An 18,566-nucleotide genomic window follows, 5' to 3' on the forward strand; every position below is an offset into this window, starting at 1 on the left:
ACACAATGACCATTTGGACCAGGAGATTAAGCCTCATCCAATTACTAAACTCATCCAGTAATCACATAAACAATACACATCTGGGGGGCTACATAAAAATAGAAACTCCTACCAAGTCAGAGCGTGTACGATAATGGGAGCGAAGGCAAAACAAACAACAGCAACGAAAACGCCAATAGAAACAGACTGCAATTGGGAGCGAAGGTAAAACAAATGAATAAATGATTGTGTTTTCTACCCCGAGGCTCCGTGGCGACAGGGGTGGGGTCGAGTTTTCAAGTAAGGTGGAGGCAGAATAAAGGAAATAGAACATGGCGAGTGGAAGCTTCTGAAGAAAGAAGGTCTGGGTGGAGAGGAAGAGGAGGAAAAGTAGGAGGTGATGAGGGCCTGGGGGAGTAAAGTGCAGAGAGAGGCAAAACTGGAGCAAGAGAAGGAGGGAGGAGGGAGAGAGATGTATATTAGCACGCCTGTTTCTGCAGTGACTGCCTGGATGTGATAAATGTCCTGCAGATAGCAAACAGATATCGTACAACTCAACACAAACGTCACTTTTTTACAGACTCTGCTGTCTGTGATTTACACTTTCAGTCATTTATTCTTTGTGATGGTAACATGAGATCTATAATGATAGTGAGGTACTAATGAAAGCGTCAAATGAAACATGAAACTCATGAGGTTATGACTGAATCCTTACAGGAGGTAACACTCCAGCAGAAGTGTTAAAAAAGCACAACTTAAATAACTACAATCCGGTGACCAGCCACCGTTACACATTTCTGCCTTAGCTACAAATGTGGATTCATGTCGAGCACCGTCTGTTCAGATGGCTGCGTGATTCACATCACTCTATGAAAGGTTGTCATTATTCTTTGTTTATTTTAGTGTAAATAAATTTTATTAAAAGACCAACGTCGTCAGGAGCTGTGTCTGTGACCCAGCATTTTGAGTTTATTTTATATTTTTGATTTCTTATGTTATATTGGAAATATGTAAAGTTATTGTGCTATTTTTTTAGTTGGGCTTGTGTTGTGTTGTGTTTAGTCTAGTCTAGGTTTCATCTATGCCCCTGTGTTTGTGAGTCTTTTCCTGTCTTCTGTGTCCGTCTGTCATGTGTTTCATGTCTACATTTCTCCAGGTTTCCTGTTTTATTTTGAAAGTCTTATATTTCCATGTTCGTTGTGTTTAGTTTTACTTTCCTTTGTGGCATCATGTTTATTTGTGTCAGCTGTGTCTCCCCGTGTTTCCACTTCCCTCATTACCCTCCTCTGTATTTAAGTCCTCCTTCTGTTCTTTGGTGGGTTTTCTGTTTGTCTTTATGTCACAGAGTTTTTGCTTCCTACTGTTCCGGTTCATGCTCAAACTCACGTTTGGATTATTTCACAGTTACGTTTGTTCCCGTTCAGTTTCATGTTCTTGTCGCTCATCGTAGTTTTCACAGTCTAGTTTTACCAGTTGAGGTTTTCGTTTTCGTTTTCACTCCATAAAAACACCGGCGTTCTCTGGCCGTGACAAAAGTCTTGTTTTTTTCTTACACATGTTTCACTTTAACTGCTGAATTTTTTAAGAAGAGATTTTCTGAAAACTGGACACCACAGTGCTGTCAAATTTGCTTAAAAAGGAGAACATTTTTTAGGGAGGATCTTAAGCTATAGATTTAACACATATTGTCGTGGTTCTACGACATATTGTCGTAGAACCACGACAATATGTCACAAAACTAAAAAGAACCACGACACAATATGTCGTGGTTCTTTTTAGTTTATCTTTTTAGTTTATCTTTTTAGTTTATCTTTTAGATCATTTATTTTCTGTGATTTTATTGGTTTTTAATGGTTTTGTCTTTTTTTTCTAGCTCTCTTAGTTATTCTTTAGTATTTTGGTAGTTTCTAGCCCTCTGGTTTTGTTACTGTGCCTCCCTTGTGTTCCCCGTGTTACGTCTAATTATCCTGGTTTCTATGTTCGTGTATTTCCTGTTTTACTTTGACAGTGCCGTGTCCTATGTTAGAGTATTCTGTTTCCTCCCTGTCTCGTGTGTGTCATTAGTAGGGATGGGTACCGGTGTCCGGTGCCATCTGACATAAACGGTAGTAACCAGACCGAAAAGCAGCGCACATTTCGGTGCTTTATTTCGGTGCTTTTTTTTCCTGAGCTGTGATACACTTTAGATTCTAGCCAATCATTTTACGTTTCCGAGGATAGTAGGCGGGGCCAGGTACGTACGTTCTGTTAGAGCAGAGCTACAGATTAAAAATGTCCAAGGCGAAGCGGTCAAAAGTCTGGCTGTACTTCACAGCAAAATATGCAAACTCAGCAGCAACAAGTGCTTTAAGCTGATACTGTGATACTGTCAAAGGAGGTAACACCTCAAATCCGATGAAACACCTGGCGACGCATAGCGTTTTTTTTAAAAGCCCAGAAATGCGCCGTATTTGATAGCTTGCTGCGAGACCTCACACCGAGCACATCTACTGCGGGCGGGTTGCCTGTTATGCAACATCCCCCAAAAACACGAAGAGGAGAGTCCTGGCCCCTAGCCCTGCCAGTGTAGCAGAAATGATGACGGATGATGGTGGCAGCAGCCGTTCTTCTCTGCGTGAGTAGCTAATTTACATTGAGTAGGCTAACCACGTTATTACATTAATGCATGTAAGGTGAACTAGCAAACATCATCATAGCTACATGCGGCTGTCCTCTTGTTTGATGGCAGATACTCCCTTCACCCTGGCTAAAAAGGCTAAAATGACCAAAGAAAAAGTGGAAAACAGTTAAACATGAGAGGTTTAGGACAAAGTTTGTGTTTTTTCCATTGTTTAAGCACTGCTTCCAGCCAAGAGTGATACCATATATGCCCCATAGCTGCAGAAAAGGCTAACATTGTTATATTTTTACAAAAAACAGCTGAATATGAGAGGTTTTTGGACCAATTTTGTGTTCTCCATTCTTTAAGCACCGGTTTGAGCACCGTTTGAGCACCGGCACCGTTTCAAAAGTACCGATTTGGCACCGGTATCAGATAAAACCTAAACGATACCCATCCCTAGTCATTAGTCCCCGCTGTGTTTCCCTCCTGGTCCTCGTTACCCTCTTGTGTATTTAGTCCTCTGTCTTCCTCTGTCTGTTGGTTTGTCTGCCTTTCTCCCCCCATGTTTCCATGTTTTAGGTTTCCTGTTTTCAGACGTGACACATATTGACAGTTTTCTTGAATATAAAGGCTGTATTCATGGGAATTTTAAAAAAAAAATCGTTCTCCTCTAGGTCTTCTGGTTTTATGAAGGTCTTTCAAAGATTTTCTATGAACATTAGCTGCTTGTTCGCTCATTTTCAGTCCAGTCCTCGTACTTGTACCTGACCGTTTTCAGAATCGTGTTTGTTTTAGTTCGTTAAGCCCCTTAATACTGACCTATGAATCATTCAAGCATAAAAATGCATCATAAACCAAAGCTGTGTCTACACATAACAAAATAGCTCATTTTAAATCGTATCCTCGGGCGCTTCGCTACAAACCGCTTCTTTTAAAAAAACTGAATTTATGAAGATGATAAATGCTAATGCTAACAGTGTGAGAGGCATCAAACTGTATGTTTTAACCAACAAGGTGAAACTAAGGGAAAAATCTGCAATATAAACCCTTTAAAGACAAAAAAAACATTTATACTGAAAACTATTATTTCCAATAAACAAGTTACACAGCAGAACAAGTTTGTGATACCTGTATTCAGTCAAGAGAGCATTATTTAATCGAGTATTGCACTGAATGAGTTTATGAAGTCAAAGAAAATGGGCCTGAGTAGAGACGAGCAGAGTTTAATCTGTGACATCAGTCAAACAGGGGTGTCATTGTGCCTTCAGCACATGTCAAAGATTACAAGTTGGTGCAGAGGTTGTGTTACAGAGCTACGTTTTTTTTCTGCATGCTGGGCTTCAGCTACTTCTGTCTCCAGCCACGCAGTCGTGGCACACATAGATATCCATAAAGTGCTGGATTATTTATAACTATGTTGGGCTTTTGCTTTATGTATCTGGGTTAAATCACAGTAATTACCCCCCGACTGCATGAAGAGAAAGAAGGAAAAGTAAACAAGAAGCACAGAGGAAGACAGAAGACTGAAGGAGAAGCTGCTGAAGACAAATCTATTTATTTCTGTTTCCTGCTGTCTTACTCTTACTCTGCTATATTTATAATTTCACAGTATTTTAGTAACATTCTTCCTCTTTTATGTCCTCTACTTCACATCCTGTCACTACCGCACCACCACATTTCCTTCTTTCTTTTTCCGTCTTTCTAAATCTTGCTTTGGCGTCTTCTCAATCTCAGCTTTATTCCCCTTGGCCATCCTCCTGCTTTAACCCTCTTTTACTCATTTCTACCACAATCTTCTGCTTGCTCAAAATTTAAATGGCTGTTGGCAACAGGCCTGATTGATCTCGTGGCTGCCTATTAGTGTGGAGGCCTATAGCCTGCTCCTAAATGTCCTAGAGGCACTCTGAAAATCATTCCTGTTGGTGTGCACTCAGTCCCTACTCTGAGTGTGGAACAGCTTCTCAGTGGACTGCCTGGCAAGCACCATAAAATGTACCATATGGCAGAAATCCTCTAATACTAACAATTCACACGAGAATCTTTAATCAAAAACACTTGAAGGCTTTATATGTTTATTATATGCTGGTTGATGGCAACACAGAAAAATCAGTTTTCTACTTGAAGGAAAGGTGTGTGTTACAGTCACGCATGATGCAAAAACACCTGACTTTTACATGTAAGCCTGCAGTTCTTGTCTCCAGTCATAACAACACATCAACATAATTCTCAGTCCACAAAACTAAAAACTAAACAGTATGTTTTCATACATTGTGCATCCATTTTCAATGAATACAACAAAATTAAGACTGGAGTAGAATTGATTTGATGCTCTGTGCATCATATGAATACTGTACTAAACTGCATCTAATATTATTTAAAGACTCATATTTTTACATATTAGTCATGTATATTTGTGTAGAGTGAAAAAAATGAAAGTTGGAGAATGACAAACTACTGTGAAAACTGTTTATTTTTTCAATACTTATCTATTTTATCTATTTATTTTATTTTAAAAATAAATTTTCATTGATTTCATCATCCTGTATATGAATATCAAAGTACTTGTCCATCTATCAGTGTGATTACCAAGATATAAAGGAAATGTTGTCGTCATCTTCTAGTTTCCTGTGTTTCTCAGTCACCGAGTTCATATAATTACCTGCTCACACTCTGCTGGACAGCTTAAAGCACAGAGATGTTCCTGCTCCTTTCTCTTCTGGTGTGGTCTGTGCTTTCTCTCTCAGTCTGATATGTCTGATAAAGCCTCAAAGACTTGTACCACTTTCACAGGTGAATACCTAACCACAAAAGGCAGCTTCTCAAGAGAGGTTGCAAGCTCACCCAGAGCAGCCAATCATGACCGAGACATTCGAGAGTCAATACAATTGAAAGTAAAGCAGAAGAGGCTTGCAGTGAACCCTTCTCCTTTCTAAATGTTAAAGTGCTGCTAAAGGTCACGGAAGGATAGAGGATTATTGCAGATTTCCACAGAGAGAGCTGAAGACAGAGAAGAAGAGGAAAAGGAAAACTAGAAGGGCAAAAGCTAAAAGGCTGGCAAAAACAGGATCCAAAAACGGAGTTTTGTTTAAACATGTCCACTTCAGGAAAACTCATAAAAGCTATATGACAGTAGATATTTTGCTTGTGACAGAATCAAACTATCTTTTGCCTTTGCCAGCAAATCACAGAGAGGGAAAAATGAGTAAGGAGGGAGATATATGCTGAGAAAACCCATGAAGATGAAGTAAACAAAGCAGAGTGTAAAGAAATACGTTGACAAGATGTAAAACATAAAAAATGGAAGATGGTGGGCCTGAAAGAGGGAGAAACTAGGGCACAAGCAGGAGGAAACGACGCGCTGGTATTCTTTAAAGTTGAGCCATCGCAACCACTAAATCCCCAACGCCGCCTGCCAGGACTCATCACGCCCGGTCCTGCCTCGTCCCCTGGCGCCATCGTACCTTCCAGAGCTTCATTCATTCGTCCATAGCCATCTGCCTCTCTTCCCTGTACTGCAGGTGGCAGGAGAGGAGGTGGAGAGCAGTGCATTCATACTTTAATTTTCTGACCAAGTTCCCCTGACTTGTCTTCTCAGGGCTGCGTTTAGGAGACGTGGAGGTAAGCGCATCTACACATCTGGGTACCTTCTGCTCTCTTGTTCTTGTTTTTCTCACTCTCTCAGTTTAGAAGTTCATTTTTTAGTGGGTCATCCTGTTCTTCTGCTGAAGTCTCTGTTCTCTGTGCTGAGAGTCAAACAAAACACACACACACACACACACACACACACACACACACACACACACACACACACACACACACACACACACACCATTCTACATTTCGCCTCTTTCTCCTCATTCATCCCTGCACTAGCTTCACTCTGTGAGCTGTATTAATTCATGCCAGCATTGACAATATAATATTTATTTTTTTTCTCATCTTGGTTTATTTTTACACATAGAGGTTGTATTTTTTTTTTTAAAATGCACTGAATGCTTATTACTGTGGGTCTGAAGAAGAAGTGCTACTCGTATCCAGATTTCATCAGCTAATTAAAACTGTGTTTTAATTATGAGTTGATATCTGTATTATAATATCCTTTTAAATATAGGTAGCGATTTTAGGACAATCTGTGTGGAATAATCTATTCAGCATGTTTTGAGGAGCTATGCTAAATGACCAACAACAGCACAAACGAGAGCAAAAATAACCCGTACTACTGGATGTTGCATGAAAGACAGACCACACCGTCCTCCTCCCCTGCCACCTTCTTCACCTCTTTGGGGATGATACCTGCTGGCCATAACACGAATATTCTGTCCAGTGTCTTGTGAGTGTGTCTTCAGGTCTCCTCCATGTTATCTCACATTATCTTTAAAGAGAGCCCAAAAACTCTTTAGAGGAGACTTTGTTTGCTAAATGGATCATTATCCATAGCTAAGGACCGAAGCACATTTTTACCAGTAAATCAACAGCTTTGTCTTTGGGCTTCACTGTTTTAGCTAATCACTGCAGACCCTGCCCTGGCCCAACTGTTGCCCACTTCGTTCGTCCAACACTCATGAGCAAGAATGCAAAACACTGCTGCTTATTCACTTGAGACACCAGCTCACTCCAAACTGGAGTGGACAAGCCAGCCTCCACCAAAGTGGAGGTGCTAATTCTCCTCTCTACTGCAAACCCCATCTACACATGTAGCTCCTGCTTGGAAAATGAGCTTGTGCTTCATCAGTATTTACTTGAAAAGACAAAAGGCTTGAAAAGGTTGGGACACATCACAACTTGAATCTTAGCAGAATGAAGAAGCAACAACCCCTTTGTCACTGCAGACTGCGCCCTCACACATCCTGTAAGTCATAAGACAAGAAACTGTGTTGAAACTGTTGCACGCAATGTGAAGAACTTCCAAAAGCAAAAGCCTTTTTGTTCAAATCAGATGAAGTGAGTTTTAACTGCTGAGTGTGAGTTAAATAAGTAGTTAAAGAGGCATGAAGACAGTGGAATAGTTATTACAGCTCTCAGACTACATTTACTTCCATGTTAGACATTATATCGCTTACAAAGGCTTCGAGGATAAACCTGAATTTTGAAAAAGTAAACTTCTGTCAGACTTTATTACATGATTTGATGCTGACAAATTAGTTTTAAGCCGTGTAATTCAGAGATTATGAAATTACTACAAGTGCAGCAGAAACAGACCTAACCTCTGCAGTCTAGCTATGATGAAGAAACTGTTTACATCGAGCTTGCAGAATAATAGTCTATTTATGCCGAATCCTCACTTCAGTTTTTGTAAACAAAAAGGTTTATAGTGAAATTACAGCACTGTGCAAAAAGTCTCAAGCAACCCTAATTTCTTTGTATTTTGCTTCAAAACAGCCAGACTGTCTATGGACATTGGCTCCATGAGTGAACATCTCATTTTCATTTCAGACAAATGGTTTGTTTGTTTGTCTGTTAAACACATTTAACACTGACTTATGAATCATGAAGCATAAAAAAGACAACAACAGAAAACAACAACTCAAATGTTTGTACGGTGATCAAAGCCTGTAGCTAAAAATTCAAGCAGTTTCACAGCAACTCCTGATGTTTTCTTTGGAGCAGTAATGTGTTCAGTGCTCCGTCACTTGGACTCTGGTGTTATATACAATAGCTATGAATTTCTCCAACACAACAGCTGACAGAACACATCTGGTGAATTAATATCAGTCTTTGTTGAACCAAACACGCAGCATCAAACCAGAATTTCTGAATTAAAAAAAGGACAAACTGCTACAAAACACCAGCAACAAACAGCAAAATGTAGCGTTTAAAATCAATTTCTGAGATTCAATCACTTTATCATGTCAGCACAGGTATCAGACGCGCTCTTTGTGGTCATACACTCCAGACATGTGTGATCTGTTCATGTCCATTTCAAAACAGTAGCAGATGAAATGTGCTGGGCTTCAATTTGCTTCACTTTTATAACTGGGAAAGCTTTTAGAAATGCTATGAATTTAGCGTTTAAGCGCTTTAACTACGGAATCACTGTTCATTCATCAGCACATTTTTTATGGCTTGGTATGTTAGTCACATCGTTTCTCCTTTGTGTATGGTTTGGTTAAATCCAAAGTGCTAAATGGGATCTTTGTCATGAATTAAACCAGAAAAAAAACGTTTTAACATTATACAACTAAGTATTTCAATCCTGAGTCTTTTCCAACTCCTTATGAGAGGGTTTTGTTTTTTTTTTTACTTTAATGTGAGTTTTGACAGTAAAGTGAGAACTAAACAGCTCTATAGTTGCTAAATATGGCAAAAAATAGCAAAGTCTCACTGAAAGCTGCCACAGCCAGAATAAGAGTGACGACGATGGAGAGCCAAGACACCCAGAGCGCCTTCTTCCTGTAGTTCTGTGCTTCATGGGGCTTCAGGCGCATGCTGCTCTCCAGGAGACCTGCAGTCAGACACATAAACTCTGTTACAAGGACAACTCTCTCTTTTTTTGTCTCTGGTTTGCAAGGTTCATTTAATGAAACACTTTGTGATCAAAGGTAAAGTAGGTGGCAATCTGAGTTATTAATACACTTAAAAAGGCATTCAACTCTCTTTAACCCTGAGTAATTAGTTTAGTCTACTGAAAAAAAGCCTAAAGGCAATCATGTGTCTCTGAGTCCCACAGAGAAGAAGTGTTAAGATGAAATCTTGAAGATACAGAAAGATATTCTAATATAGTTTAATTCAACATTTTGCGCAAATAACTGGACTCGGGGTGTTTAGTACAGAGCGCTCAATGTAATAAAGGTTTACTGTGATCAGTAGAAAAAAAGAATAAAACAGAGCAGCTATAGCACAGTATGCTGGAGTTTTCCACAAAACTACCCGCTTTGTTTCAGGTACACTTTCAAAAGGGTGTCCGGTGGAAAAAACTCCTGGGACCACTGATGTGCCCTACTTTTCCAGTACATCCTTGTATAAGAAGAATCTCAGATTTCCTTCAGTGTGAAGGAAGGTCACTGTGAAGATCCATTTAAAAAGTTTCAGTGCAACACCATTTATAATGACTCAACTCCAAATGGCCCGGCAGACGTCTTCGTGGGTAATTATTATTGTCTTCTCATTCTATCACCTTCCAAGAGAGCATTAGAGGTTCATGGAATAATCTGGAAACACTGAACGGTACTGCAGCTCGTGTATGAAACACATCAACAGTGTCTGATATTCACCTTTCTTTTGAACCTCAACAGCACCCGTATCACTCCGCCACCAGCACTCACAAATTCAAAGCGTACGGACGCAGTAAAGTAGCTCCTGACTTTTAGTGTTAATATCATTGTTATTGTGTTATTGTAAATAACTAAAACTAAACTAAAACTACATTTAGACATGAAAACAACAACTACACTTGTGAAAAAAATGTAAACTTACTGAGACAATTTTCTTAATTTGAAAAAACTAACTAAACTAAAATATTGTAGCGGCATTTGTTAGCTTTAGTATTTATTAGTTTCATAGAAATGGAATAAATAATTCATGTATTTTAAATAAATCAAACTGTGATATTTTACAGCTTTATTGGACGGATTTATCAGGCAGCCCACAGACTACAGAGATGTGGTGTTAAAGAAAAAGAGAATAACTCTTGGTCTAGACATTCACATGAATTTCAGCCCTGCTGTGGTCTGAGACTTCCTCGCCTGAAGTCACAGACTAAACAGCCCAGATTCTGGACTGCCTGAAGCGTTTTCATTGTCATGAAATGTGAGGATGGCTCTGCAGAGTCATGCATTATTTATAAGTCTGAACTTTTACATCCAAAAGCGATTGTAAGGCTGTTTTCTTTTTTCTTTTTTTCCTGAAATGTGTCCTGGGGACTGTCACAGTCATCACAAAAACAAGTTGAGAATAGAAATTAATAAAGGGAAAAACGAGTAACTGTCAACCTGTGAACTCCCTGAGCCAAATGTTTGGAATGCAACTTGAAATCAGCTTTTGAGATTTGCTTTAAAATCGTCATTAGATGATAGTTTATGCATAATTAGTTCATATTCTCAGTTATTACTGCGATATTAAGAAAAATGTATATTTTTCCCACGCAGTAACACAGCTCTGTGTTTAGCCTTTATTGGAGCTGAGACTTTATTCTTCTGGTCAACTCCAATCTAAAGGTTACAGTGGTCACAAGCTCAAAACTCCCTTTAAATGGCAACACAGAACTGCGTCACAGACGAGGGAAAATCTGCTGATAAAAAGCTGACAAGTCATAAGATCGTTTCATAAAGTGAAAGTGGTTTTACTAAAGGACACGCCTGATGGCTGAACTTGTCTTCAGTGGTGCCAAATTAGAGAAAGAGGAGAGCTATGTTGGGGCTCAAAGATAAAAAATCATCTTTGAAAGAATGATGAACATTAATGCGGTCAGACTGAGCAAGCGCTTTGGTGAAATCCAGAACTGAATTCAAAATCCTGCTCCTCACATACAAGGTCTTAAATAATCAGGCCCCATCTTATCTTAATGACCTTGTAGTACCATATCACCCTATTAGAGCACTTCGCTCTCGCTCTGCAGGCCTACTTGTTGTTCCTAGAGTATTTAAAAGTAGAATGGGAGGCAGAGCCTTCAGTTTTCAGGCCCCTCTTCTGTGGAACCAGCTTCCAGTTTGGATTCAGGAGACAGACACTATCTCTACTTTTAAGATTAGGCTTCAAACTTTCCTTTTTGCTAAAGCATATAGTTAGGGCTGGACCAGGTGACCCTGAATCCTCCCTTAGTTATGCTGCAATAGGTGTAGGCTGCTGAGGGACTCCCATGATGCACTGGGTGTTTCTTCTTCAGTCACCTTTCTCACTCACTATGTGTTACTAGACCTCTCCTTCCCACTGTCACCAAAGTGCTTGCTCATAGGGGTCATATGATTGTTGGGTTTTTCTCTGTATGTATTATTGTAGAGTCTATCTTACAACAGCACCTTGAGGCGACTGTTGTTGTGATTCGGTGCTGTATAAATAAAATAAAATGAAAGTTGAAATAAAAATTGGTGACAGTAGGAATGAAAAACTCCCTTTCAACAGGAAGAAACTTTCAGCAGAACCAGGCTCAGGGAGGGGCGGGGCCATCTGCTGTGACAGGTTGAGGTGAGGGGAGGAAGACAGGATGTGTAGAAGAACACCAAATGTTGTTTACTGTCAATCTGTCCATGTTTTAATGAATTCAACTCAATTCCATTTTATTTATATAGCACCAAATCACAACAACAGTCAAGGCGCTTAATTGGATCCCTTCAGATTCACAGAATACATCACGCCGCACATACCCTGAGTACATCCAACAGACTGTCAAATTTCCCTTCAGTTTCCACAACAGCATCATGTTTTCAGAGAAGCTTGTTGCTCAGCAGTCTTTGTTACAACCACATTTCAGAGTCGCTAAGTGACTCTTTCGCCACCGATGCCGTGACGTCAAATCAAATTAAGTCCATTACTTTTATTTGACTTCCTTTTTTAAATGAGACCTCTTTTCTTTTATGAGTCTCCAGCTCACCCTGCACACAGGCTTTTCTTGCTGCCACCTAAGGCTGTTAGTCTTACGTGGGTGCAGACAGAAGGAGACAAGTCAGATAGACCATACAGCAACTCAGATATAATCCCTCACCAGATTCCCACCAGTGAAAGTTACCAACTGTTCCAAATAAAGCTTTGGTTTAGTTTCCAACTTGGTCCAGACTATACAAAAGCAGTTTGGACCCTAATAGAGATAAAGATTGTAAAACTATGTCTTTCAAAAGATACATTATAGCTTCAATATCTTTAATCAAGACAGAAAAAAGCCCCCAGTCTGCATGTAATTAGTTTATGAGGACTTAAACTTGATGTATTAAGTGTTTGATATCTTTTATGGATCTCGCAACAATAAGTTACTGATCAGCATCAAACTTGTGTTTGTGTTATTGCAAAGTATAAATTACAAAGTATAAATTTGTCACCATGAAGGGGAAAACAGCAAAACTCCACCTTTTTTGGTAACACTGTGACGCAGAAAAAAAATTATCCCGTGACTCATCGTAACTAATCTTTTGCTCTAGCTGCAACAGATTTTGTTTTTAAGGCAAATGATCAAAGGAAACCAGAAGAGTCACATGGACTGTGCAAAACGGGAGATGGAAATCATCTGGACGACTGCCATCAGAGCAAACTGTGGTTTCTGTGTAATATCATTGGGACAAAGATCCATAAAAATGACTTTAAACCAAACATGCATGGTTTATCAACAGTTGTAAAAGACCAGCTAAATGCTACAATATCAATGAATCATGTTATATGGCCTATTTTATTTTATATTTGTTCTGAAGAAACTTTTCTTACAACCTGAGCTGAATGTGTTGTAAACAAGGTGCAAAGAGTGATTTTCTATGGATATTGTATAGTGCCTTTCCACTCTATTAGAGCACTCAAAATGATCATAAATTGCACCAACATGAAGTGTCTTAGTCAAGTGCTGAGCTGCTTCTAGACTACCCACTAGACCCCTCTCTTGAGTTTGAGTGGAAATGTATCAGCTTGAGATAGACACGGTAATTAGGAATAACTTGTATTGATTTTAAGTGACTTTAAAAAAGGGGGCAAAATTACCCATAACAGAGTCACCGGCTCTGTATATACTTCAGTGCAAAATCTTACTAAGTAATACACTGTTTTATAAATGACAAATAAAAATGACATGTGTTTTTTTATTGTTTACTATCAGTTAAAAGATAATATAATAATAACATCTGCTAATCAGTTAATAATTGGTTTGTAAACCATCTATGAACATTGGATTTATGGCATTTATAAAATTGTAACTAATGTTGCAAAACTTAAAATAGTAAGAAATGCTCTTCAGTAGCTCTGTGAACGATGTTTGGTAATTTAAAGTTGAAACTGGTGTTTTTTCAATACTTGAATTAAAGACAAAGAGTAAAACAGTGAAAAAAGTAAACTCAGTTAAAACCTTAACTGGTTAGTTAAGGTTTCAACTGAGATTACTCAGTTAAAACTGAGTAATCTCAGTTTACTCTTTTACCCTCAAGTCTTTTTAATTGTATTTTTATTTGCATCCTTTTGCGACTGAATCTGCATAACAGTGAGAACCCTTAATCAGACATTTACAGCTCTAATACTTTATGATGCCAGAAGTGCAGTATTTTTTACTTTGTTATGACAGGACCAGCTCACAGTCAGATACACCCCTCCAATCCATCGCAGAAAGCGACAACTCTGAATCTGAATAGATGGAAATAGTTTCTGGTCATGACTCCCACCTCATTCATTTTTAACCAAGATGAAACTGTGTGTTGGTGCAGACCTGTTTGAATGAGTGAAACTGGGCTGTGATGTGAGGTAGACTGAAGTGCAAATGATTCTTTAAGCAGATTCATACGAAATTTATCAAAGCAGGACCATTTACTGACATTCAAATGTAGTGGAGATAAGTCAGAGCCGTGATAATAAGAATCTGTCTTTTCTTTGTTTTAAACTCAGGAGAACGGAGTATTGTGGTTGTGTGGAAGAGTTGTATCATCACAACAAGTGTTAAAATCCTTTCTCAAGCTGTACTGCTGCACTATCTTCATCCAGTTTCAGTTATACTGGCTTCAATTACTTTCCTCAGCTGCCACACACTTTTGAATCCAATTCATCACACAGTGTTTTCAGCCGAGGAGCCTATCGGCGCCTTCTGTGCTGTTGTTACCACGGTGAATGATGATGATGAAACAGGAGGCCTGTTGCTATGAAAGGACTGCTTGTCACATTGTGCATCCAGAAATCAGTAATCCTCAACTTTTTGTACCAGAAAAATTACACATAACCGCACATAACTCTCAGACTGTCCACTGACATGACTAGTAGGTGATTGTCTTTCAAGATCAGGACTCACAGGTTTGGTTACAGCTTACTTGAGGGCCCTTAATTTACAGTAAATGCAATTTCACTGGTGTCTACTGGCCTTAAAGGATTTCCCTGTAAATAAGTGAAGTATTTTCTCATGTCAGATGGGGTAGAAAGGTTTTTCCTTCGAATGGTAAATATTCAGAAGGATTTTTCAACTATTTGTGTTTAAATATGTGTGTGAAGTCTGGGCTCTTGTTTATGTGCACCCAAAAGCTCAAAGGGTGATTAAGGGTGCATTAGCACACTACTAATACTGATCAAAGTAACCCTGAAACCATTCCATCAACATTTCTCCTGAGCTGTTCTGTTAGCTGCCATGTTTTGTCTCTTTGATAATTCACTGGTTTCTAACTAAATCAAAGAAGTGACATATTGGAAAGGTGGTGCAGCGGTTGGCACTATCACCGCCCATTAAGCAGGTCCTGGATATGGATCTGTAGGTTAACTGGGTGCTTTTTGTGTGACGTTTGGATACTCTCTCAGGGTATGTCAGTTCCTTATAATCGTCAATAGATTTAAATAAAATCTTAATTGGCCAACTGTATGAATTGAACACATTAGAAACTTTTAAAACCTGTTGGAAAAATCAAACATAACACACAAAAAAGGAAGAAAAAAAGATGGATCCGTGCTTTCATGCTGTTTACACCAAATTCAGACAGTGCCAGTGAAGAAATCGAAACTCATCACGCCTGGCAGTGTTTTGTCTTCTACTTTCCAGTTTTCACAAACCTGTGTGAATTGTAGCTTTTCTTTCCAAGCTCTTTAGACAATTGTAGCCTCAGTTCCCTGTCTGCTTTTATAATCCACTGTTTTTTAGAGAAAATACTTTTGCACAAACTAAAATTCAAAGCAGTGTTGGGTCAGTGTTGGGTCAGGGGGCGAGTGACCCCTCAAGTCTTTTTAATTGTATTTTTATTTGCATCATTTTGCGACTGAATCACATGGCTGCATAACAGTGAGAACCCTTAATGAGACGTTTACAGCTCTAATACTTTATTCAGCTCATAACATTTTTTATCATTTGCTACAAAAATATCACAGTAATTGGTGTTTGACAGCTGAAATAATCTTCCCCTACCTCCCACAAATAGCAGTGTGTGTGTGTGTGTGTGTGTGTGTGTGTGTGTGTGTGTGTGTGTGTGTGTGTGTGTGTGTGTGAGAGAGAGAGAGAGAGATACTGAGGGGGAAGTGGGACAGCATGGTAAATCACTTTGCTCACATGATCTCCAGCTGGGGGATCAGACAGGAGGCATGTGCTCAACATCTCCTCGTACTCTGACTCACACACAAGCTTGTGCGCATTTGCGCACGTCTCTCTCTCAATGCTCAACTCCTTCACACCTTTCTCTTCTAAAAATGATGAACATCAGCCACACAGCTCAAACAGCAGATTACACATCTCCCATATGAACACATACATGAGGAAATACAAGAGAGATACTCCTGAGAGGGGTGTGACAAAACTGCTCCTAACCTTTTGTAACCCTGCTGTAAGCCTTACTATCATCGGTCATCAATATGTGCACCGTGTCATGTGTACATCTTCATTAGTAAGATAGATATATAGACAGCATTATTACAGGATACATTTATCATTTATGCAAATCAGAAGTGTGAAGACAAAAAGACTGGGGGAGGGGGGGTGAACGAGAGGCTGTGAAAGTGAAAAATACTGAATGAGTGTGTGTGCATGATGTACAGCAGCAGTGCTTAAACCACCATGCATCTGTTTCACTCGTTTCTTTGTTTTTTTTATATGAAGTGTCCTCTTTTTTCTCTCCTTACAGATTTTTAATATTGCTAAAGTAATTACTTTCATTTATATCGCCTTGTTTGTTATCATGAGCGGTACCACGGCATTGTAAACATATCCCCACAAATTTATAGTCCGTTTTTGCAAGAATCTAAGACCTGCTGTTTGGGTTCATTGCAACAGCGCCCTCTAATGGCTGCAGTTATAATCAAAGGGACAGCAGTTTAATGATGTGGTTGCACAGCCATCGAGTCTGCACAGGATGGAGGTTAAGGTTGACAACAATGACACTAGACACAGAAGACTGCTGTTCTTTTTCCATTCCAAGCAGGAAGCCACTGTTCTGTTTAACAATGACTAAAAACAAGAGTCTTCTAACCATAACCTTAAACTTTCCATAAACATAAAAACTAGAGGCAAAGACATTGGGAAGATTGTTCAGGTTTTTTGGTCAGTTTTCTACAAAAAAAAGGTGAATTTAACTGACGACAAATAATATTTTTAATACACACAATGTTAAAGGTGTCTGTAGTTCCAGTTTGTTCTTCTGCCACCTGACGTGTATCCTAAAAGCTATTCCAAGCTGGAGTATCAGTCTTGTCTCATCATTCAGTGTGATCCCAGACATGGATTTCAGCTCTTAGAAATAATCCATCAGAACATTAAAACATTTCAGCAGTTCATTATTATTGCAGACATGCTTGATCACATTGCAAGACTACTGGGAGAAACAGTATTTAATCAGCATGTCAGCAGATCCAATAAACATTCTTTATATTTAATAGAGTCTCAATTACAATACAGGCAATAAGTTTATTTTTTGTTTTTGAATTCTCTGAAGAGTTTTTAAAGTGATTAAGCAAACGCAAAGGCGCACTGGAGGGTTTGTGAAACATATAAACAACCAGCCTCTAGTTGCATGTCTTTTTAAAAAGGCAACTTTTTCCAGAGGCAATGTAGGCCAATGTCTGCGAATGAATGAATGAATGAATGAATGAATGAATGAATGAGTCTAAGAGCTGAAGCGATTTTAAAGCTTTAAACTTCACTTCGAATTTGGTCATTTGGTCTGGTATGAATCCTGCTGATGAATGGTTGTCATTTATTATTCAAGGAGCAGACTAAAAATATCTCACATGAGTAAAAATAACCATCCCATCCCCACAGGGCACGCACACACACACACGCACATGAGCATCCATAACTTTCACAATGCATCCCCAAACCTGCCATAGGTGTGTCAAGTTACCTTCTCCCTCCACCGTGTCTGTGATTTTCATCTCCTGGCCCACGGTGAATGACTCAGGCTCCGTGGGGGTTTTGGCTTGCTGGTGATTGTGGTTGGTGAAGCCATCCGGGGCGCACTGGCCGTTCCGCACCGTTGCCGGGCAGGGATCCACAACAGTCGGGTCTGGGACGGGGTAGGACTCTTGGGTCACCTGGTCTGTCATTCTTACTGCGGTTGTTTTGCTTTCAGTCTCAGAGGAAGATGAGGATGATGGAAAAAAGATTCACACCGGTTCGATAAGTGCAGCAGCCATCCAGCGCGTCCAATATGCCACCGGTGTCGACTCAGTTACGCAGAGGGGAGAGAGAAGAGATGGCGATAAGATAAGCTGGGAGATAACGGATTTATCTTCGTAGCATCAGCAGCGAAGCAACTCCCTCTGAGAGAAGTGAGCACTGTAGGATCAGTGCAAAAACCCTGCTGGCTGAGCCACTTAGACACAGTTTAGGGTTAGATGCGACAAAGCGATAAATTGCAGAGATCTACTGTGAATCAAGAAGGCGGTACCTTCAAGTTTCCCCCTCCTCCCCTTCCTCTTTCTCTCCTCCTCCCATAATTCAGCTCTTAATTCAGAATCAGTACATGCAGTGACATCTGCCCCGAGTTAGCCAAGCATTTTTACACTTTCTCTTTGAGTTTGCTGTGATTTATACGCACAGGAGACCTGTAGCCCAAAGCCCAGACCTTTACACATTCAATAAGCTACCGAGCAACTTAACATTACTCTGCTGCCACAGATGTCCTTAATGCACGTTAGTAAATTGTATTTAACCATTGTGTTTTCTACTTATATTTGTGCCAGTATGTTTATGTTATTAAAGGGTTTTGCATCATGTGAGGGATTATTGCCCTAAATTCGATATGCTTGCATATTGACAATAACCAGTTTTGGATCTTGAACCCTGGCAGGTTGACCAACCTTAATCAGCCACCAGGTGGCATCCTCGAGCAGCGATATGTGCAAGCAATTAAATAAAGTTGGCTAATGAAGGTCGTTTCAGTACATTTCAAACTGTGCAGGCTAG

General features: G+C 39.6%; 1 protein-coding gene across 1 annotated transcript in view; it reads right to left on the minus strand.

Moving 5' to 3' along the window:
* Positions 1-18,004, minus strand: part of LOC308409453 (transmembrane protein 163a-like) — a 68,445-nt gene extending 50,441 nt beyond the window's left edge. Inside the window, exons 1-2 of the mRNA XM_080902231.1 lie at positions 17,503-18,004; positions 8,904-9,023 (exon numbers count right to left, since the gene is read on the minus strand). Coding sequence (XP_080758357.1) covers positions 8,904-9,023; positions 17,503-17,704 — 322 coding nt within the window. The 5' untranslated portion in view covers positions 17,705-18,004. The remainder of the gene's footprint in view (positions 1-8,903; positions 9,024-17,502) is intronic.
* Between the last annotated feature and the right edge of the window lie 562 nt (positions 18,005-18,566).

The sequence above is a fragment of the Rhamphochromis sp. 'chilingali' genome (genome assembly GCF_963969265.1).
Source record: "Rhamphochromis sp. 'chilingali' genome assembly, chromosome: 14".
Taxonomy (NCBI): Eukaryota; Metazoa; Chordata; class Actinopteri; order Cichliformes; family Cichlidae; genus Rhamphochromis; species Rhamphochromis sp. 'chilingali'.